The sequence below is a fragment of the Leuresthes tenuis genome, unplaced genomic scaffold, assembly GCF_036924035.1.
Source record: "Leuresthes tenuis unplaced genomic scaffold, fLeuTen1.0.hap1 SCAF_14, whole genome shotgun sequence".
Taxonomy (NCBI): Eukaryota; Metazoa; Chordata; class Actinopteri; order Atheriniformes; family Atherinopsidae; genus Leuresthes; species Leuresthes tenuis.
In genome coordinates, this window is record NW_027325368.1 from 16,211,106 (window position 1) to 16,233,944 (window position 22,839).

Below are 22,839 nucleotides of genomic sequence, written 5' to 3' on the forward strand. Positions count from 1 at the left end.
CCAGGTTTTATGGGCATCATGTTTTTAAGTCTGTTGTGCTTAGTGTTTGGGTGAGTATAGTTTGTTTTTAGCTTTGTCTTTTCAGTTTTGACACAGTACTTTGCAGGCTAATTAAGAAAGGCATATTTCAAAATTGGCAGATGAGTTAACATAAAATGTTTGTCAACCTAAATGATTATTTCAAAGCACAAAAAGGGGAATCTATTATGAAACTTAATGTATAACAATCTCCAACACCATTGGCTAACATAGAACATTTCTGAAATTGTAATTGTAAGGTCATTAACTTGACCACAAAAAAAGAAGAAAGTAAGTTTGGGTAATTAACCATGTTTTTTTAGTTTTTTTTTAAGAAACATACTTTAAGAATAGACAGCCATTTATTACCTCACTGTCAGATGTAGCCTCTAAACATTTATTCTGCAGACAGGTTTTCTTTGTTTCAAACCAGATAACTAAAGGGTGCTGACAGAAACAGGCCCAGAGTCAAATAGTCCAGTTATTCCAGATATACTGTGTGTAAAAGAAAAAAGTGCAGGCAAAATTTTACAGCATAATAACAAATCAAATTAGCAACAGAGAGAGACAAAATGGCACCAAAGTGATAGCAAAAGACCAAGTAAGAGCCACAGTATGCCTAAAAAAAAACCCAACTCAAATGAGACAAAAGCCTGAAACAAAACAAAATTACCCAAACTAAATACAAATACCTACACACATGCAAAACTCCATCCATTAATTGTTCATACCTGCTTTTCATATTTAGCGTCAGAAGACAAAGACAATACAGCATAAGAACAACGTGGATGTTTTGTTTGTTTTGGAGGGATACTTTGCTGGAGAATCCCAATGTACCCATCGCTATAATGAACTGACTAATTACATGACCATCCATGGAAGCGTTGGCTCACCTGACGCAAAATTTTGAATGAATTGAAGCGCATGTGCGTCGGCACTCCCATCGGAATCACACGTGGTTACAGCTACCATGTATTGGATCTCAGTCCTCAGTAAGACAAATAGTGAACCTTTTCAACATGTTTACCCAGGAGTCAAGGATTTCATTCAGTTCCATACGCACACTTAACTTTATCATATACTGTTATTGATGCATTGTAACAGAAATCACAACACAGATACTTGATCAGAAAAAGCTGGGCAATCATACGGAGCCAATCCTGTTTGTTAAAGTAGCTCAACGACCGACTGAACACTTTAAATGAACTAAGACCCCGTATTGCTGCGATGGCTTACAGAGCTGACTATCCGGATAGTTGTGACCGCCAGTAACCTCACTGACGTCCCCGCTGCCCCTAGCACGCGCCACCTCGAGTCGTCCAATCGTTGACGGAGGAACGTTGTGACGTCAAGTAGTAGCTTCCGGGCTGACAACGCTGGCCCGATGATTCTCAGATTTACAATTTTATATTCGTTTTATTAGCGGCTTTCAGTTGCGATTAGTTTCTAAAAAATCCATATTTTCCAGGTTATGTCAATATCCTGCCACAGTTGTGTGTACAAGAAGAAATATACTGGAGTCCATACCGCGGCGACCCCGGCATAGCGGTTGAGAAAAGAGGTGAGAATGTGTTGCAGTGTGTACGCTTTGCAGATGTTGAGAGGGAATTATTGTAAGAGACCGGTTTTCATAACAGTGTAGCATGTCGCTTTTAAAGTGGCATACTTTTTCTTACAATCATATGGTTTTTGTATCGCTTTCTATCTTAGACAAATATATGATTCAGTTCGTTTCACTTCACCAGCAGCCGGCAAAACAACCGCGGCAATAGTTAGCTTGAAGCTAAATGCTAGCTTCGCTAGTTGCTAGTGCGTCTTGAATTCGCTAACTGCTAATCTTGAAGCTTGCTTCTCCGTTTTGAACAAGGGAGTGAAAGGAATGGTGCGGTATAGTCTAATTAGTGTTGAGTCTGTTTAGTATCTAAAATCATCTTGATTAACAGCGTTTTTTTTAAGATAAGGAGACTGATATAAAGCGATACTTGGTAGAACAACAAATGTCAACGAGCAAGCTAACGTAAAAAAAAACGGTTTGTGATTAAAGGACAATTGTCAGACTCCTTCAATGAAAAATCCCCAGCTTTCAAATGATATACAGTTTAGTCATCACCCTACTGTTAAGATGTATTTCATATGCTTACTCTGGGAATAAAATATCAGTATTTTAAGTGTTTCATATTCTTTACTAAGTAGCAATGCAACAATGCAGAAGTTGACCATTGAGTTATAAATATTAATAATAATATTATATATAAGTAACTATGAGCATGTATTATAGTGATAATGTACTACCTATGTGTGCAGCTACATCATTAAAGTTTGCTTGATTACCTGTTTTTTTCTTTACGTGACAAAACTTCATTAATCTTTTATGGGAGTGGGTGTTTATTAGAGCCTTTATCGCCTTGGGACTGATTGTACAACTGGAGTCTAATTTATTTATAAAGTGTTGTGTTTCTGATGAGCCACTGTAAGTTTGCGTCGCATGGTGACTGCTCTGCATCCCAAAGGATTTACAACAAAAGAAATGGTAACTAGGAGAGTGTGTATCTACCTCGTCAATGTAAGTTACTGAACCTGTATTACTAGTGTTAAAGAAACCCAGATTCGACTGTTTTTCCTGTGCCGGTGGCTTTGTTCTTTGTTTGATTTGCTCAAGTACTGCAGAACTGTCAGTTGGTTGCAGCAGAACAAGTGAGGCAGGTTCGTCCAGAGGGACGTAGTGTCTTTAGATTAAGATCTTGATCCTAAAGCCGTTGTGGTTTTGGGTTGGAACTTCTCTCCGATAAATTCCCAGAAATGATCAGTTGAATTTGCATCATCATCGCTTTATACGTATGCTGTTCAGTAGATGTAGGCAAAGTGTAGACACAGTAAAATAGTTGTTTTATGCTGAACGGCATCTAATGAATAGCAGCCATTTCTTGTGTAGAATAGATAAATAAAAACTCATTGCTCTGTATATCTGGCTCTGCTGTCCTAGAGCCCGGCGTGGTGCAGAGCATGTGACGCGTATTTGATTTCCGGGTTGGCTCTCACACCCTTAACTCGGCTTCTTTCTTGCATTCTGCCTCTTGTAGCCTGTGTTTTTTGCATATGGCCAGGAACAGCCCTCCTCTGCGACCCGTGTTACATTCTTCGCAGGCTTGTCACATTAGCAGGCCGGGGTTAGCAGACCTCAGTCATGACCTCCGGGCCTCTCCCTGTAAGCTACCTAAAGAGTCACTGCGACCTCTTTTAGTGGCTACATTGCAAATTACACTCTGTCCTTAAGCATACACTACAAATAGCTGAGCTCTCGGGAAGACTATCGGAGGTGATCAGATGTTTTGTTGTAGTCAAGCCAAAAAAGCAAGATGAGTGTAGCACATAATGTTGCTGCAAACTGTACACTTTGAATGAATGAAGAAGAAAAAAAGAACTGGGAAGACTGTATTGAAGGCAATTACTGCTTATTTAGCAGTCTGAATACTTTCTCTTCTGTATCATCTGCAATTTATCTGACTATTATCTTTCAGATTGTTTGATCATGACAAATGATGCAAGTATCTGTAATTTTTTGTCTTTTTTAAACACTGGGTTTCTTTCACATTGATTTTGCAGTTTAAGAACAGCCAATATTCTTCACACGTGAGAAGGATTTCATTGTATATCGCTTGGTTAGTTGATTAACAATGATTATCAGTTTCCATTTATGTTGAGTGTAATGGCATCATGCTTCTTCTATAAGGCCGCCCTGTTTAAAATGGGGCCAGAGAGTATTGTGAAAGAAATTTAGCTTGCTGGTGATCGCACTAACAAGGATTTATTTACTAGGAGCCAGTTACTGGCATTAATTGGAGCCCGACCTCTTAAAATGCGTTAAAACCTCTTTAATCCTTTAATACACCTCTAAAATTTCATGTTGTTTTTCTGTCTCGCAGGTCTGGTTGCTTTGCTGCACGAACGCTGATGCGTGCAACCCTCGACGTTTGCCACAGGTCAGAACACTTCAAAGAGGAGAGACCAGTGCACTGTGCTGTTGCTGTCAGGGTTTGATTTATCTCCAGCATTGACTTCATCCTCAAAAGATGAAGTTGAAGGAGGATATGAACCCCCTGCTACTGCAGGTTTTCCGGTCTGTCGTCTGGGTCTACTCTGTCATCACCTTCATACCGTGGTACTTCTTCTCCGGAGCTGGCACTAGTTTGGAACGAGCTCGCCGAATAAAGGCACGTTCCATAAGCGGACAGCCGGCGGGATCTTATAGAGCCATCAATAGCCAAGAGAAGTTGGTGGCGTGGCTGCATCCTGGAATAGACACCCTGGACAAAATGTTTGAACACGCTGCAAGAAGGTTCCCAAAGAGAGACTGTCTGGGCACCAGGGAGTTGCTCAGTGAGGAGGATGAAATCCAGCCGAATGGCAAAGTGTTCAAAAAGGTGAGACATTGACCTGCTCATCTTGTTTGATTGGACTTTTTAACGTTTGATCTTTCCGTCACACACAAGTAGGTCCCGTGATCATAAGCTCCTTTCAGACATGCGTTGCTTTCCTTTAGTCTGGAGGCAAGTGAACATGTCGGTGTCATGCCTGAATGATCACGCCGGGGCGGTTTTGTCGGCTCTAGGCTGAAATGCTGCAGTCATATTAACTGACAAGCAGACACAGCAGAAGTAAGCTAACGTATGATCAGAACTTCAGTGGAGTCTGACAGATTTGTATTATTAAATTAGTTAGACGCCGGGCAAACAAAGGCAAACCTACATAGTTTTGCCTGCAATAAGGAAGTATAGCATCAAGTTGTCATCCAATGAATGAGATAAAACTATGTTTAAAAGCATTTGAGCTGCGACTGAAGCTCGCTGTCTGAACATATATCAGTAATTTCAACTGCTCTTTTCCACAGTTGTTTAGTTTACCACAACACTGCAAATTTTTTATTTCTTTTTTTTTTTAGCTCGATATTAAGTTTTATGGCAAAACAACACATCTGACAAGCGGCAGTGACGGTGCTCAGAGGGCGTCCTCAAATGAATTAAAGCTCGTGTTTTTCACTGACCGACTGTTGCGCTGTTTTCTTTCGTTTGTGCAGGGGTGGAGATGCAGGTGCAGCCAGCCTCAGCTCCATCCCCTCACTAACAGCTCAACACGTTGAGTTCACAGCTCAGAGTTGGCTGCTGCTGGCAGTTTAAAACTAAGCTAAGAGTGTTTTATTGTTGTAAGAGCAGTTTTGACTTGGAAATAGGGGCCTTTTTCTTTCTTTTTTTGCTCCTCCCATTGTCCCATTGAAAAAAAACAGGAGAGCGCCAGAATCTCTGTGTGAGAGCCTGTCATAACAGCTCAGGTGGGGACGAATACAACTCTGCGGGTCATCATACTCGGGCCACTCCGTCATCAACCAAACTGATTGACATTATGGTGCATGCTTGAAAACAAACTAACATTCAGACAAGTGAGACGACGGTCCCAAGTCAATGATGGGGTAAAGAAGTGGAAAAAGCCGGCAAAGATCTTCTCTTTTTGACATTAATCAGTCATATGCCGTTTATAAGCTAAAGATTCTGCAAAGAAGGGAACACTGTGTATTTCACATACAGAAAACGGAGCTTCTGCGAGTGTCTGGGTGTGAAAGTATACAATAAGTGTGCAGCTTACTGGCAGTAACAGCCGTGTTTCAGCCAGAGAAGTCAACATTCAGCTCAACACACTGGTATTTGTTCCGTGTTAATGTCAGGACTGACGAGTGTTTTGGTAATGAACAGAGTTGAATCTCCAGAAATACCAGGCGGATGTTTCATTTTTAAGGAAGGGAAGAAAAACTGTATCAAGATTTTTCCTTGGTGTGGGTATCAACTTTGACATTCAAGTACTGCCACGGCCCTGCTGTTTTGCAGGCTCATGTGACAGCGTGCAGCTAATGCTTAATGACGATTTGTGGCTTTTCGACTGCTCTGAAACTTGTTCTGTAAGACCTTTTTAGGGCTTTTCATTCGACCGACAGTGGAAAAAAGTTTGTGGCAGTTTAGTTTTATCTGCTTAGTCAAAAAGTGTGTGTTGATGCTGTAGTCTTGAATGTACAAGTAGCCGCTTGGCATATCAAGCGTTCTGCCTGTGAACTTATGTCTGATACAAGGATTCATTCATTTTAGCTCTGTTTTCAGTGACCTTACGGGATTGTCAGACCTGTATTGTTACTTGTAACAACATTGTGAGGAAAAATGTGACGCTATAAAGACTATTATTTTCACACTAATGGCATATATCACACATTCTTCCCATCTCTCGGGTATTTCTGAGTGAACCATTAGGAACATTAGCAGAAAAGTGGCCATTGTGTGAATGACTGAATGCCCTCATTAACGGACTGATGAAGCCAGTAATCTTATGGTTCTGGTGTCTGAAAAGACTATATTTATGCTGTATTTAGAGCTGTGTTGTAAGGAAAATCTGGTGGACTTCGGGACGCCTGATTGCGTCTGCCTTCGCACAGGGTGAGTAATTTGAGAAGAGTAACTGGTCATGAATGGTGTGATTTAATACCCGAATGGCAATAAAAGTCCTCTAGATGGCAGCAACTGACAGAATATGAGGGAAGATGTTGTATATTTGGTACCGGTGTGAGCCATTTTCACATTCTACTGCTACTGGGTCGTCCACGACCGCTTTCTTGTGTTTCTATGCCTCTTTTTCCATTGTTTCTTGTTTTTTTTCAGTGTCATTTGTGTACATAATCCTGATTATTTCGTATCTCTGCATGTCACCTGTAGGTGATTCTCGGGAACTATAACTGGCTCTCGTATGAGGAGGCCTACCATGCAGCAAAGTGCTTTGGCAGTGGGCTGGCAGTTCTCAAACAAAAGCCTCAGTGTAACATCGCCATCTTCTGTGAGACCAGAGCCGAGTGGCTTGTGGCAGCGCAGTCCTGCTTCATGTACAATTTCCCACGTGAGTGAGGAAACAGACTTGGGTACTTATACAGTCATCATTCAACTGTAAAAATAACAAGCCTAACCTTGATAATCGTTCACAGTTGTGACCCTGTATGCCACTCTTGGACCTGTGGCCATAGCGCACGGCCTGAACGAGACCGAGGTCACGCACATCATCACAAGCAAGGACCTGCTTCAGAGCCGTCTCAAGGTACCCGTTTACTGTCATCATCTGTCTCCATTATGTAAATGTTGTTCAACAGAGTCACCAAATGAGCGTTTGTTCATTACGTGGCGCATTAGAGCTTGATTAGAAGCTCAGTTCAGTTTGCTTAATTGCATTCAAACTTTCCATCCCAGGCAATTCTGTGCGATGTGCCAAGGCTGCGGTACATCATTGTAGTGGACAGTAAACCAACCAGCTGGCCAGACATCCCAAGGGGCATCGAGGTCTATAACATGGATGCTGTGAAGGATCTGGGATCCAAACCTGACAACAGTGAGCGTTTCTGCGGCGTGATTAAAATGGTTTCTAATTTTGTCAGGGACATTAGAGTACACCGGTGGAGGCTTAACACCCTCATGTGTGATTTGAGTGTGCGACATAGTCATTAAATCACCTCTTACCAAGTGCACTGTGTGCTGATAACAGTGGCCATCTTTTTAGGGAGAACAATCACTTCGACCATGTTTAATTTTTCCTCTCATGAGGTTTTCTGAAACTTAAAGTGGACCATACAATATGTGTGTGAAATAGATTAAAATTAAATAAAAGTATTTAATAAATTAATAATAAGTGTTTATAAATTGTTTGTATTTAGAGCTGCAGACGGTCTGTGTCGTAGGACTCGGCCTTCTCTTGTATTTTGTGGATATCTCATTCCAGATGGTTGCACAAAAGACCAGAAACAGTTACCAGTCATATGCAGCAGAAAACTAATGAAAAGTGGACATTTTTGATAACTGGCCAATCATGAATTACCAAGGGAGATTATTCAAGTATTCTTAGGTTTATCTTTACACGCTGGGTGACATCTGCCTTTATTTGATTTATGTCATTCTTGATATGAACTTCTTATTAGCATTAATAATGTTGGCCACTTCCCTTCCAAACAGTTGCAGTAAACCGCAGAAAGCCGGAGCCCTCGGACATCGCAGTCATCATGTACACCAGCGGCTCCACAGGCATCCCCAAGGGTGTCATGATCTCCCATGGCAACATCATTGCTGGTATCACGGGCATGGCTGAGCGGATCCCTAACCTCAAGTACGCAGACATCCGTTTCACAGCTGATTCCCCGACACTTCCTCTCTGTCTTTTGCTATGCTGTAGCTCTCAGAATGCGCCGTGTTTTGTTTGTTCTTCTTTCTTTCTCGTTTGTGGTTATTCTCCAACCATTTGCTACAACTGCGTATTTGTTTTGTTTTTGCAGTATTGGTTCCTGAGTATCTGCTGTAGATGATGTGATTTTTTATTTTTTTGTTTGTGTGTCGGCAGTGAGACAGACACCTATATTGGTTACCTCCCACTGGCTCACGTTTTAGAGCTCAGCGCAGAACTGGTGTCCATCTCTCATGGCTGTCGCATCGGCTACTCCTCACCGCAGACTCTCGCCGACCAGGTCAGTGTGCAAATGGACCGAGGTTACCTTCTTACCTTGTATTAAAACACGAGGTGGGATGCTTTTCATGTCGTGGAAACATTCTTGAACTGCTTTGGAGAAAAAAAAAACACTGGTCTCACATAAAATCCACAGTTTGTGTTTTTTTTTTTTTGTTTGTTCGGATTCTTTTTGTTACTTTGAAAGTTCGGTTTCATAAAGCATCCGTTTGGATTGCTGACTTCAGACTGAAAGCAGTGAGAGTTGACCAGAGCTGTTCGGTTTTTTTCCACAGTCTACCAAGATCAAGAAGGGCAGTAAAGGAGACACCAGTGTGCTGAAACCCACTCTCATGGCTGCTGTACCTGTAAGTCAAATACAGCCTTTTAGATTTTCATTCCATGTCTCTGGACTGGTGCAACAGTTTGCATGTGTTTGGCGTTATTTGAGCATGTGCCCTTCCAATATGTGCAGGAAATCATGGATCGAATCTACAAGACTGTAATGACCAAAGTGGAGGAGATGAGCAAATTCCAGAAGACACTGTTTGTGCTGGCTTACAACTACAAGATGGAGCAGATCTCCAAGGGATACAGCACGCCTCTCTGCGACAGGTAAGGCGCATTGCACCTACCTGTACACCTGAGCTGCTCCCGCTGTCGCACGCGGGCTGACATTAACCTCTTTTTCTTCTTGGCTAATTATAACACAGCACAGATTCTTCTCATCCTTGTTAACAAGCTACTATACAAGGATCGAGGAATTAATCTCTGGCATGTAATTGCCTTGTAGTGTTGACAGCGATGTTGTGTTTGTGCAGAACATTTGTTAGTATGAGTCAATACCGGATACTAGGCTGATTTACGAACAATTTAAAACAAAACAAAAAGTCTTCTCGCATCATCCTTAGTAACTGTGCACCCTCAATCTTGTTCTCCCGTCCAGTCTGGTGTTCAAACGAGTGCGGGCGCTCTTAGGAGGAAACACGCGGGTGCTGCTTTCTGGTGGAGCTCCGCTATCGGCTGCCACACAGCGCTTCATGAACATCTGTCTGTGCTGCCCCGTTGGGCAGGGCTATGGCCTGACAGAGACCTGTGGAGCTGGCACCATCAGTGAGAGTAAGAAGGGAGAAAATATGCGAGTCATTTTTTGGTTGGCGGTTTGCAAATTTGCCTAAGTTGATTTTTATTTATTTATTTTTTTGCTCAAAATTTCAGTGTCGGACTACAGCACAGGACGGGTCGGCGCTCCGCTGGTTTGTTCGGAGATCACGCTGAAAGACTGGGAAGAAGGTAGGTGGGGCGGCAACGGATGGATCCGCAGAGGAGGCCGACATGTGACGGTATTAATCAGCGTGATCTGTGCACCTTCAGGTGGTTACTACAGCAGGGACAAACCAAACCCAAGAGGGGAAATTTTGATCGGCGGGCCCAATGTAACGATGGGTTACTACAAAAGTAAAGGCAAAAACCACGAGGACTTTTTCGTGGATGAGAACGGACAGAGATGGTTCTGTACCGGAGACATTGGAGAAGTCCACCCCGACGGATGCCTTAAGATCATTGGTAGGGAAGATACCAACTGATGAGTGTGTGTGTGAGTGTGTGTGATTAAAATGTTACAGGAGTTTGAGGTGTTTTTTTGTGCTGCAGACCGTAAGAAAGACCTGGTGAAGCTGCAGGCAGGAGAATATGTTTCTCTTGGCAAAGTGGAGGCTGCTCTGAAGAACTGCTCCCTCATAGACAATATCTGTGCCTATGCCAACAGGTATTGTTCCTCACACACCCCCGACCAATCATTTTTCTCATCCGTCTTTGCACTGGGAGAAAAGTATTTATAAAAGTCTTTTATTCTTTTAGTGACCAGTCATATGTGATCAGCTTTGTGGTGCCCAACCACAAGCAGTTAATGGCACTGGCTGAGCGGTTGGAAGTAAAAGGCACGTGGGAAGAGCTCTGCAACAACCCTCAGATGGAGAAGGAGGTCCTTCGTATCATTGCTGAGGCTGCATTCTCAGGTATGGGTTCCATCACCTTTATAGCATAACATCGACAGCTGGTGGTCCTCTCTGCCAAGCAATCGGTTCAGATTTTGTGCAGTGTCATCCCATGGTTTGTGTCACACTTTGAGCGAGCATTACTGGTTCTGTCAAGCTGACGTGTGATTCTGCTCTCCTCCGACCAGCCAAACTGGAGCGATTTGAAATTCCCAAGAAGGTCCGACTGAGCGCTGAACCCTGGACACCAGAGACGGGCTTGGTGACCGACGCATTCAAACTGAAACGCAAAGAGCTCAAAACACACTACCAAGAGGACATTGAGAGGATGTATGGTGGAAAATAGCACGTAGATTCACTCCAGACAATACATACAACTTGAACACATACACAAGGAGCTCTAAGGTCCCCACCAGGAGCACTACAAGAGGAATTTAGATACAGGTAACATATACATACTTTATTACTGACGCAAAGAAAATCGTTAACTTCCTCCTCAGCTTCTCTGCAACAGCTTTGATCAAAACCGGGAAAAAAAAATCTTGAGCCGAGCTTTATGCTTCTGGTCAAGATCAAGAGGCAGAAAGGAGTCCGATTTACATCTGAGCCAGCAAAGGCGCGCACGCTGAGATTCCCTGACGACTCCATTTTGACGGATCTAACCCTTTGAGTTGCTATGAGTACGACGGCGGCACATGTAATCGGACCTTTGCATGTCTCCAAATGAAACGAACGCGAGGCTAGACGTATATAAGTCTGTGTCGGCGCACGCTCTCCGTCGCTTCTCTTCCTCCTCACCTGCTCTCTGGAGCGTTCCACCTAAACGGCTCGGTTGTGGACACGTGGCGCAGATACCCGTCAGGGACGTGGGGTAGCATGAGCCTGACAGGGGGGGTCCTGGGCTCTTAGTAACTTTCAGGTTAGAATCTTTGCAGGGATCTCTATTATCTTTACATTGTCCTTTCTCTGTGTCTGTGTGTGTGTGTGTGTGTGTGTGTCTTTTTGTTTTGTTAAATTTTGTCATCTGTGTTGCGATGTTTCCTCGGTGTTTGGTTTGCCAGCTTTGGAACCCATTTGACAAGTCCTTTTCCTGTGTGATGAACAGGTGTTGCAAAGCCATGAGAGATTGAGCATTAAGATGTTTAAAATTACTCTTACTTAAAGGTTTTATTTCTCTTCCTCCTTTTTGTTGACTTTTTTTTTTTTTTTTTTTTTTTTTTAAGTAATTTTCTCCCGTAACTTTCTGGGTTGCTCATTTGAGTGCATGTTTACTGACTTAAGTCTTAATCCCTGCTCCCAGCTATTGTAGCAGGATCAAACATCACTGGTAGGAAGGTATCCATTTAGATTTTGCTTCCACTGGGACTCGTATGTTCATTGACTAAACCTGCCACATTAGTCCTGTTTTTCTCCAGTCATGACCAATGCACCGTATGGATGTCTTCAAGGGAAGTTAGCTTACTGTAGAGAAATAGTTGCATTACTTAGCCTTTTAATTGATTGCTGCACCAATTACTTCTTGATGCAGCTAAACATGTTACTCTATTTACCATAGGTCAAGTTATTTTCTAGTCTACTTAAAAAAAAAAAAAAGGTTTTTTTCGTTGTTTTGGTTTTTTTTTTTTACATATAAATATGAAATGCAAAATGAATGTGCAATATTTATACTCAAATTTTTAAGTATGTAAAGAGGAAACGAATGCACAGGCATTTTAACGTTCCGAGCCGCCGCTTCGGATGTCAGCGATGGAAGGCTTGTAGGAAAAGGACGCCGCAGGAGTAATGAGGATGGTAGAGAGACACTGATAAGGAAGTTTAGATGTTGCCTGTTTTGGACGTTCCGTGCGGAGAGTGTAAAGCGAACATGAAATATTTGGCATTGTGGAAATTGCATGATCAAAAGTGTGCGACTGTACGAAAAGCTCTCCATGTGAGCGACCGAAGAAATTCTCGATGGATACACTCCGTCTTTAATTGAGTATATTTGATAAAAGTCGGTTCACCTCACAGTGCAAGTTACATTTCTGTATATTTAAACTGGTTTATGTGTATGATACTGTATGTGCAGTGTATATAAAAGACAACAGTACTACGGGATTCTGTCACCTGCCGTTTATTTGATTTTCTGTAAACCATATATTGATTACAGTAGGCCTTCTGATTGGTGGTGATATTTAATGAATGGCAGTATTGCGAGTGACTTTTTTTTTTTTTTCCCTTCAGTATTTATTCCTCTGTAGACTGAAGATGAAACGGTGTTTGGTCAGTGGTCCTTTGTGAGGTGGCCATCATTTTGCTGTCACCTTTTCTGAACGCAAGCCCCGCTTTGCTTGTACTAAACACACATTGATGAAGGTACGGTCAGGTGCTCTAACACTATCACTTATCAGATGTCCGCCAGCTTTAGCTTGTAAAAGTTCGACCATACTATTATGACAAAGCGGGAGCTCGTCGCCCGCTTTCCTGTTTTTATAGAAGAAGAATTCTCTCTCCTGACATTTCAGTGAAACGTCAGTACCTTAACTGTGCTCTTTGCTGCTTTTTCTCTGCCTGGCGAGAGACGGCTAGTTGCCTTCTGACACACACGAGCCGTCTTTACAGGTCTTCAGAATGTGAAGCGCTCCCTGACATCACATCACACGTCATTTCCCACTGACAACATTGATCTCAGCTAGCGGCAAGGCGGAGGCAGCGGGTGGTGCAAAGACGAACTGTTGTTTTCACTTGCTTTGCAAATAGGTTGAGAGGGGAGGCGCTCAAAGATCAAACTCAATTGAAACTAACAATAACTGTACATGTGTAAAGGCTCCTGCTGATATATTTAATAATCTTTGTTACTGATCAGTTCTGGAGGTCTGCTCCTTATTTTGTGTGATGTTAAGTGGCCCTGCAAGCTGAGCTACGGCAAGTGTCTCTTTCCTTATTTATTTGTGATTTGGCCTTGAAAATTATGTAATGGAAATAAACAAGTTTGTGTTGTTAACACTGCTTGTGTTTGTGTGTTTCTGTGTGTGTGTGCGTGTCGGCGATCTTTGTGGCCCAACGTGCAGCTGACGATAAGCAGCTTGATTGGAATCATTCTGAAACTATAGTTACTATGGCAACGAAGGCCAGTGAGTCTCTACATGTACGTGTCTGAGTGAGTGTGGTTTGTGAAAGGCTGTGTGGCGCTTTGACGCAAACGGAACATGCAGTTCTGGGAGTCAACCTGCACGCCGAGCTAGTAAACAAAGGATTCTTTTCCTTTCAGGCGTACAAAGGTGGCGTCTCACAAGATCGTCAGCCCATATGTTAAAGGAAGAAGCTTGCACGCCTGCCAAGGTGCTGCTTCGTGAGAAAGCCTGGATTTATCATTTTAGGACAAAGCTGATAGCAATCATCAGATCTATTACTTAACTGATTTATTTGTTGTTGTTTTTTTGTTTTTTTTAAACTAAGATTGGCCACAGTCTATAAAATGACAAAAGAGCTGCGGCTCTTATCAGCTGTAAACGACGCAAACCTGCTTCTAATTTTGTTTCTACTTTGATTTCATCTCATCTGTTGGCTCCGTCTGCATTTCATTTGAAGTAAAAGAGAAACTACAAGACCTCAGAGTCGAGAGCCACTTCTTTCTTTTCTTTTTTCTTTTTTTTTTTTTTTTTTACTCCCTCCATTCAGTCCTATGGGATGAGTGAGTGAGTCACAGGCATAGTGCTGTCTTCATTAGCCCACTGATTCTGACGCGATTGCGCACACAGAGAGGAGTGGATCCATCACAAACAACAACTGCAACCAAGCAGCAGGAAGGCTGTCTTCCATATTGTTCGAATGTGGTCTCTCTGTGTGTGTATTGTTTGTCCTTTCTTGGTATACTGGCTTTCTCTTCCAACTCATTTTCTTTCTCCTGCTGCTATGCTTGGCTCTCTCTCTCTCTCTCCCCCTGTCTAGTTATGACTCAGAGGTGCGCAAAAACTTTTTTTTTTTATCTGTGTATGTGCGCGCACGCACTCCTGTGTGAGCCAATGCCAAGCTGGCGTTTACCCAAGGATGAGCTGAGCTGAACCTGGGCTGCTTCATAACTTTAGAGAGGTTGTGGGTGGTGTCTGGAGAGGAAGTGAGAACAATTACATCTTTGGCAGAAAGATGGTGGCACACAAGTATGAGGACTGAGAAGAAAAAAAAATATGTAATACGTGTTAGGCACTCATTAGCTGTAGGAATAAGCTGGAATAAAGTGATAACCTGTGAATAAGGGGCAGTTCAGAAAGATATGAGCTGTCCATTCCTGTGGAAAAAAAAAAAAGATAACTTCTGTGAATAAAGTAACTCCTGAAAATGTGTATTTTTTTTCCATCTTATTAACCGGTTAAACAATTAGAACCCTGCTGGCAGGGACACAGTTTCAGATTCGTACTCATGTGAAAAAGAAGTATTCAAACATGAAACCTAAATCTGTTAGAAGTACCGTGTGGAATTGCAGTCGATGTAAAACTTTTGTATCATATTGAATTTTAAACCATTCCAAATACAGCGAGAACACGAGCGGGGCTTAAAGTCTATGAATCGCAACATCTTTCAATTTAAACTCCGAATGGTCTTGAAAGGAGCCAAAGAGAACCTAAATAAACAAATGAGATGAAATGTTTTATACTTGGCCCTCAGTGAGGGAAATATTCCATATCTGCCTCAGACACCATCGTTGTTTAGCCTTTTCCTCATGAATCTCCTCCATTTGTACACAATCTATCTGACTGTGGACAAGTGGAGTCGATACATTCAGCTTTGGTCCTCAGAAGTCTCCTTTAAACATGTCGTGAAGCTCAGTTATTTATATTTGCCTGTTCTTAAAATAAAACATGATGCCCGCTCAAGGCTGATTGTCATTTACAGCGAATTTAATGCTCTGCTTGGCTGACAATGTTTCCCCATATTGTCCCGCTGATGTTGTTTTTTTGGGCTTGTAATGTGTCAAGCCGACCTTTGGCTGCACCATGTCTGGCACTGGCCCTAGCTTTGCTCAGCATGGGCTTGTCATAATGCGAGAGCCAAATTAGAGATGGGAATACGTGTGAGGTCTGGTAATGAGCTTGAGCAGAGAAGCGAGGCAAGGGGGCTGAGGATGGCGAGGCAGAGAGGGAGAGGCAACTGATACGTCTGGGCGATGACTCACTGATGGTGGGTATTTATAGCATCAGTAGGGAGGAGGGGAGGGAGAGAAGGGAGGGGAGATGTGGGGGTGGAGGGAGCAAAGGGTCAAGCTGTTTGAGAGGCGGCCAGAATGGCATCGTGGCAGGCTGACAGGGAGTGGTGGAAGGAGGGATCACAGAGATAAAAGCACCAGTGAAGGAAACAAGGGGGAAGAAGAAAGATGGAGAAAGAGAGAAGCAGTGGGAGGAACAAAGCAGAGGATGAGGTAGAAAAATGGGGTGAGTGATGTTGGGGATGATGACTGAGTCTGATGGAGACATAAGAGGATGAACTGTGAGGGAAAGGAAAGGAGACAAAAATAGAACACTTATCTAAAATTCTCACATAAACGTGACTGTTGTTTACCTCGCTGCAGGGACGATATCCTGGAAATGTGGCACGCAAGAGTGAGATATTGGATGGAATAATGAATCTGTCTGTGGTATATTAACACCCACACATATCTACTGACTCATATTTACAAAAACACACGCCTCGCTGCAGCCTCACTTTCAGACATGCAGCATCTGCAGAAGAGGACAGGAAGAGGTAACACATTTTAATGACCATAAAAACCACTGCTGTTGCCTAGACACTGAATTTTAAGACAAAAAAGCACTCTCACACGCAAAAACAATTAGGGAAGCAAAAGCACTACTGTATAAGTTGTATGTATTTTTTTTTCATTTGAAAATGTGCATCATTAGTTTGTATTAAACATTAACAAATGTGACCAAGTATCACATTAATAACATTCCTCAGTTTTGAACCACATGTAATGTTTGCTTCTTTTTTATTTCCCATTCTTTTCATTGACTAGAATTCCTCATCAATAAACACATCCTGCCTTGGCTTCTAGTGACGTCAGCCAGTGCGTCAAGCTGCATCTCTTACCATAGACTCTGATATAATCTGTGCATGTGTGCTCATACGCACGTGCACATGAGAGAAAGGAAGCTACACACACACACACGCACAGACACACACCGCATCATTTTGTCCGAAGGGGATGATTCAGATTCAGAACAGTCACTTTCATTAATATGAGCGGGGCAATAAAAAAAAAAAAAGTAGGGGAGTTGAAAGGTAATACTAATGAGTTGAAAAAGCTAGATTGAGGTTGACAGGTTAGTGGGAGGCTGTGTGCGAAAAGGGCTGAGGGGAGGCTTGGGAGAGATGAAGAATAGTGCAATAAATTGTGTATGTGTGTGGGGGGGTGGGGGGTTGATGTGATAACGAAGGCGAAAATCCGGTTTGTGATGGTGGGCAGCCTGGTCAATGTCACTAAGATAATGACAGAATATTCAAATGAGCTCAGGAGCAAAGCCTGATAAGAAACGCGTTGATGGGCCCGGGGTTTAATGTCTTTGTTGTTGAACCTAAACATATTCAGTGACAACAGATCCATTTTTTTTACTGCAAGCATGACGCTCCACCACACCTCCTATCTAGGACCAGAGGAGAGGAGATTGAAGCTGTGGTGGAGGATAATCACCTTTCTATTGCTGGTATGGATTTCTTTTTAGATTTTCTGACTTTTTCTGATTTTCTCATTTCTTATTGATACAAGTATCATTTGTTATCATACAGCACACTGCTATGAACATTAAAGCATCTCTAACAAGTGAGTCGATGGCTGCATGAGATTTCAGGGACCCGACAGAGTAAAAATGTATTCCTACAGATATGAGAACAGATGTTGTAGCCATGGTCTATTGGGCTTATATTTTTAAAACTCTGTCTGACATGCCCCTGGTTAGAGGCTGCAAATGTGTATCAGCCTCACTTTAGAATTTATCCAGGTTTCCAGGTTTAACTTGAGGAAATAAAAGTTAAATGAATAGAATATAACTTAAATCACATTCACTCATCTTTCACTTTACATTTTTCCCTTGGTCATCCAAAACCCAGCTACAGAGGCTGTTATGGGGGCAGCCACTCCCTCAGTAGAACCAGATTCAAGGACAGCAATCTGCCTCGACTAGTCAGAACGAGGGGACACGAGGAAGATAAATGCCCAAACTAGCCAACACTAAGTATATTCCTTATTGAAAAGGGCAACCTGAAAATTAAAGAGAAAGTTTGCCTGAATTACCCAAGATGGGAGGTTGTTCTGCAACAGAGAAGCCTCATAACCAAAGGCTCTCCCTCACAATCTATATTTAAAAACTTTAGGAAGCACAAGTCAGCCTGCTTTTCTGAGAGCAAAGCACTCTGTCGGGATAATATATCAAAGATAGTTATGTTACAGTGGAGCTATTAACGGCTTGACGTGCAAGAGAAGGATTTTATGGGAAGCCAATGCTGAGCAAATAAAGAGGAGATAAAATTGGAGAAATGTCTCTTGCAAGTTGCTGTTAGAACTCGAGCTGCAGCATTTCAGACCAGCTGGAGGCTTTCCAGAGATCTATGGCATCCAGATAATAAGGCATTACAGTAGCCCAGCCTTAAAGTAGCAAATCTAGGGACTACTTCTTCTGCATCACTTTGATGTAGGATGTTCCAAATCTTGACAATATTATACAAATAAAGTGGCTCCAAATACATGGTTTATGCGTCAAAAATAACTTCTTGAGAAGTCTATGAAAAGTCAGGAACCATGGATAAGTGTAAAGTTAGACTAAAGTTAGACTTTTTGGGCAAAACAGAAGACCAGAAACAGTCCAACACAATCATGTTAAACAAGACCAAGTTTTACTCAAGACTGCACACAAAGAAACAGCTTGACTGGCACTGTGAAAATAATGGCAGTGTTAAAATAACGATTCACCATCTTCCTATGGATTACTTGCTGGACTACTCTTAGTTGAGAAGAGATTGCCAAGAAATCCCTACACTGGCCAAAATAAAAAGGGTCCGGTGCCTAAACACAATAAAATCACCGACTTTCTTTTTTAGCTCTGTGTAAACAAATAATTCTGAATGGTTAGTCAGTGAGTTGTACGGCTGCAGATAGATGGCTTTGAGTAGAGATTCCTGTCTTTATGATAAGCTAAATAGAAAAATGGCACTGGCATAGATATGCTCATGTAAATCTGCAAGAAAATTAACTGTCACTTTTATTGAAAGAAACCAAAATGTGACCTCTGGTGAAGGAGCAATGGGAGCTTGACTGTTGAAGCCAGTCTCAATGATGTAGACATTAAGTCCATCTCTACAGCATTGTGTGGACATCTATTGTAACCCCATATTCTTTCATTTAATACTCCTCTTATAGTTTTCCCCTCCTTCCATTAACAGCTCAGTCAGTATTCTCTCCTTATTTCTGCCCCTCTGTGCTAATGGCTCCTCCAACATTGTGGCTCTAATCACCCTCATCTCTGCTCCTGGACCATCTGCCTCCCAAAGACAAGGACCGTGCATTAGTCACAGTAATTGGTGCAAGGGAAGGGATGAGCCGGATGGGTACAACAGAGGTAAAGAAAAAAAAAAGAGAGAGAAAAAAAGGTAGTGAAAGCAAGCCACTGGGAAAGTGGCTAATTTAGGGAGCGAAGCATCTAATGAAAGAGAAAAGGATACTGACCTGTGTGAAGAGATGAAGTTGGAGGCAGATGAAAGGCTGTGAGGCAGCATCACCATGGAGACACTGGTTGAAAAGGAAGTGAGCCTTGACAACGGGCGTGCCGCTCTTTGTGCTCCCCTGCATCTTGATGTGGTGATGTGAGGTGAGAAGCATAAACACAAATAAAAGGAGGCGAGACGTAGTGGCCAATTCTGTCACTCGCTTTCACACAATGATTGTTATTATCCTCTCGTTTTATATTACTTTATCTAACAGCATCACATTTCACTGCAGAGCCACCCAAGAACAAATCCAGGGTTGAAACGTCAAAAATGTTCGCAACTCTGCTGGATGAGTCACAAGTCCTTGAACTGAATTGTAGGCATTAAAGAAAGCGACATGCCCGTGTTTGCAGCTGGCCGTGTTTGTTAAGATCATTCCTTATCAACAGCTTTGATTGACATGTGGGAAAACAGCAGTGGAATCTCAGTTTACTGCTGCTGCAAATGACAGAGATACAGTATACACACTGGCATACAGCGTATTATTCACTGGTTAAGGAGAAGATAATATATCCAGAATGCTCCCTAGAATCCCAGATAATCTCATTGTAAACAAGCATCACATGCAGAAATTGTAATGTTTTTAGAAGATTATAATTACATTTTTAAGTTACCATTATGATCCACATTTTTACCAGGACCACTGATTCAAAACTAATATCAGATGTTGTCACATAGCTTCTGCCTCCATCCTAAATGATGGCACCTGTCTTAATCTAACTCAGTCCAATGTGTTCACTTTTTTGTAATTCTTGATCAATCTTTTTCACCATCATATACTCTTTACGCACGTTACTGTGTCATTCAGATTTGAAAACAGCAAATATTAATCACTCTGAGATTGGTTCAGGAGTCACATAGGTATCATTGTTTATCATCACTGTTTACATTGATTGTAACAGAACCAAAAGAACATTTAAAATAACGGATAAGGATCAGAATTACTGTATAAAAAGGTATTTATTTCAGATCATACTCCCACTCCTCAACACTTGTTGTCTTGGTTGGAGTGTAACCCAGCGGCTTGCTTTGTAGAACACAAACATGCGGCTCACTATGTGCAACAAAGGGTGTTGATTTACCATCACAGTGCGCTTTGGAATGGAGCTGTTTCAGGTGTTGCTGAAAACATTTCTGCTTTCAGTGCTCTGACCAAGAAATTCAATTCAACCATGTTTGTGTGTCTGTGTTCGGTCTGAGGAAAAAACGGGAAAATGGATTTCCAACATATACACCTTGTTGAACCAACAACATCCTTGTTGTGTGTTGAGATAATCAAGCAGTTACTGAAATTATGAGCAAGTTATGGTAATATAATTAGTCGAATGTGCACAAAAGCAAACACATAGCACAACCTTTGTTATCTGCAAACTTGCCTACAAATATGCAAGTATAGTAGTAATGTGTGCGATTTCTATTGATGGCGAGGGCATCGACGAGTTGGGAAGAAAAAAAATGAAGCCAATGAGAGAGTGACTGAACGCCTCGTTTAGTTCCTATCGTTTTCCCTGTTGTAATTCTCAAGGCCGAGAGAAAAGAGGTTCAGTTGCACCAACTGAGGGGAAATTTTTGTTTTGTTTTTAATGACTGAAAAAACTACTCCGTTCAGAACGATGCGCACAGACAGCACATCACAGGCCCCCCCGAGAGGAATCAACGATTCAGTCAGTGAATCCTTCACTAACAGGAGCCTGCCGAGATTTGGGTTTAGAGAACGCTGATCCATCACTTACAATCGTCATCGTACCCAGGGGCTTTAAATGACTTACACGACAACAGGTAAACACCTAAGGCACATATGTGTTTATATCTAAAGAGCCTCAGAAGATGTTTAACAGCTTTCCATCTCACATGACTGATTCAAAGCCCAGAGACTGGCAGAGGTTTGTCTGAGGAAATACCACAACCCATGAAAATTGGAACACTGCAGAAATCACTTGGAAAGTTCTCTTCAGCTGTACATGTTAAATAAAGAACGTATGACATTTGTTTCTACCCCCAGTCTGTTTCTGGGTTAAGAGTGTTGCTGAGGAATTATAGGCTTCAACAAAGTGTACAAACAACATCACACCACACCAATCGCTTTATCTGCAATTCTGTTTCTCCGCTCACACATGGTCTAAGCAACTGAGATTGATTTAGACAAGCAAGCACACACACAACATCAGGTGGCTAGATTAATCTGTTAAAAAAAAAGAAAAAAGGTTTCAACATTGTAGGTGTTACTATTGTGACAATGACTAGCTGCATTCAGGCCTCTTGCTTTTATTAGGTTGATAAGTTTGAAGGGAAACAAGGATTCATTGACAATTAGAGGTGCCCAGCATAGCTAATAAGGAAGTGCACTTGTGTATATTTGGTGTCAGAAGATGTTTAGCAGATAGTTAACATCACTTTAGAGGCTCTAAAGGCGATTCTAGAGAATCAGAGAGGATCAAATACTCAACTTACTATCTGGGATTGTAAGAAGACACCTACAAGGACCCAACTGGGTGTAAATATATAATGAGAGTTCATCTGTGATCTGAATAAAAATGAAAGTATAATATATAAAGTCATTGCCAAGATGTTTTCTTCAACAGCAGCAAACCGATAGCTTACAGTGTACTTTCACAAGTTTCCAAAGTCTTCCTGAACAGAAATGACGTCTCGGAAGGGAAACAATGTGACATCCAAATGTCATCTAAATGTTTTCATACCGATTGCGCATCTCCTGTGTTGATTCTATCCGAAGTATGGTGCAATTTCTGGCAAATATATAACAATAATGATGATGTCACGCTCTGATAACCATACATTTTCACTGGATGATATAAGGTGAAAGAAGCGTTTCATACAGCTTTTGATCTCACCATCAACTCTGTCACCACCCATCTGTGACCTTTAATCGGCAGCCGGCTCGCTGTGGCTCCTTTATCGCGTCGACCTGCGGAATGCCGGAGGTTTGGCCCCCAGCCGACAGGAGGGTGTTTATCACCATCTCTGTCAGCGCAGAGAGGGGGAGAGAGGAAGGGCTGCTGAACTGCGACAGCAACGCCGCGGTGTTTGAGCCTGTGAGTCATCGCTAGAGGGTTTAACTCTTTGAATGCCACGCTGCCAGAGGCACTGATTGCAAAACAGCCCGTTATATCAATGAGAACAACAAGAGCCAGAAGAACTTTTTGAGACAAATAAAAATGAAAGACAGATTGGGAACACCCACCATTTTTCTTTTTTTTTTCTTTTTTTTTTTTTACAATGGCTTGTAAAGCTGGTGCTTAAAAGTAGGTTTTTAGACGTTTTAAATATAAGCTGAAAATAAGAAATCCAACATTTCCCTCTGCGACAAATTAAACTTTCTGAGCAGAAAATGCTGATATCTAAAAAAGAAAAGTCAAGACAAAATAGTCCTCCACACACAAAATATTCTCTCTAATCTATACCATCAACAGAGCGTGTTGAGCAACAAAGACCGTAAAGAACTATTTTTAAGACAGCAGACTCCTTAGTATGCCATATCATAAACCTGAATAATTTATAGGGACTTTTAAGGATCAGCTATTGCGTGCATTGTGTGATGACGCGGAGGTCAGGTGTTGCC

General features: G+C 42.0%; 1 protein-coding gene across 1 annotated transcript; it reads left to right on the forward strand.

Moving 5' to 3' along the window:
- Window positions 1-1,360: 1,360 nt before the first annotated feature.
- On the forward strand, window positions 1,361-13,509 carry acsl3b (acyl-CoA synthetase long chain family member 3b). The gene is made up of 15 exons (XM_072364632.1): window positions 1,361-1,579; window positions 3,942-4,439; window positions 6,768-6,945; window positions 7,031-7,140; window positions 7,290-7,428; window positions 8,046-8,196; window positions 8,428-8,551; window positions 8,826-8,897; window positions 9,005-9,144; window positions 9,476-9,648; window positions 9,748-9,822; window positions 9,904-10,095; window positions 10,183-10,297; window positions 10,390-10,547; window positions 10,715-13,509. Exons 2-15 carry the CDS (start codon window positions 4,089-4,091, stop codon window positions 10,870-10,872), a joined length of 2,136 nt encoding a protein of 711 aa, XP_072220733.1. The 5' UTR covers window positions 1,361-1,579; window positions 3,942-4,088; the 3' UTR covers window positions 10,873-13,509.
- The last annotated feature ends 9,330 nt before the right edge of the window (window positions 13,510-22,839 follow it).

What these genes read in the sequence shown, in the direction of transcription:
- acsl3b (XM_072364632.1), top strand. Translation starts at nt 4,089, where the DNA reads ATGAAGTTGAAGGAGGATATGAACCCCCTGCTACTGCAGGTTTTCCGG. An exon ending in CTTCATGTACAATTTCCCAC is followed by an intron (nt 6,946 to 7,030) that starts GTGAGTGAGGAA and finishes AATCGTTCACAG; the next exon opens with TTGTGACCCTGTATGCCACT. An exon ending in GGGATCCAAACCTGACAACA is followed by an intron (nt 7,429 to 8,045) that starts GTGAGCGTTTCT and finishes CCTTCCAAACAG; the next exon opens with TTGCAGTAAACCGCAGAAAG.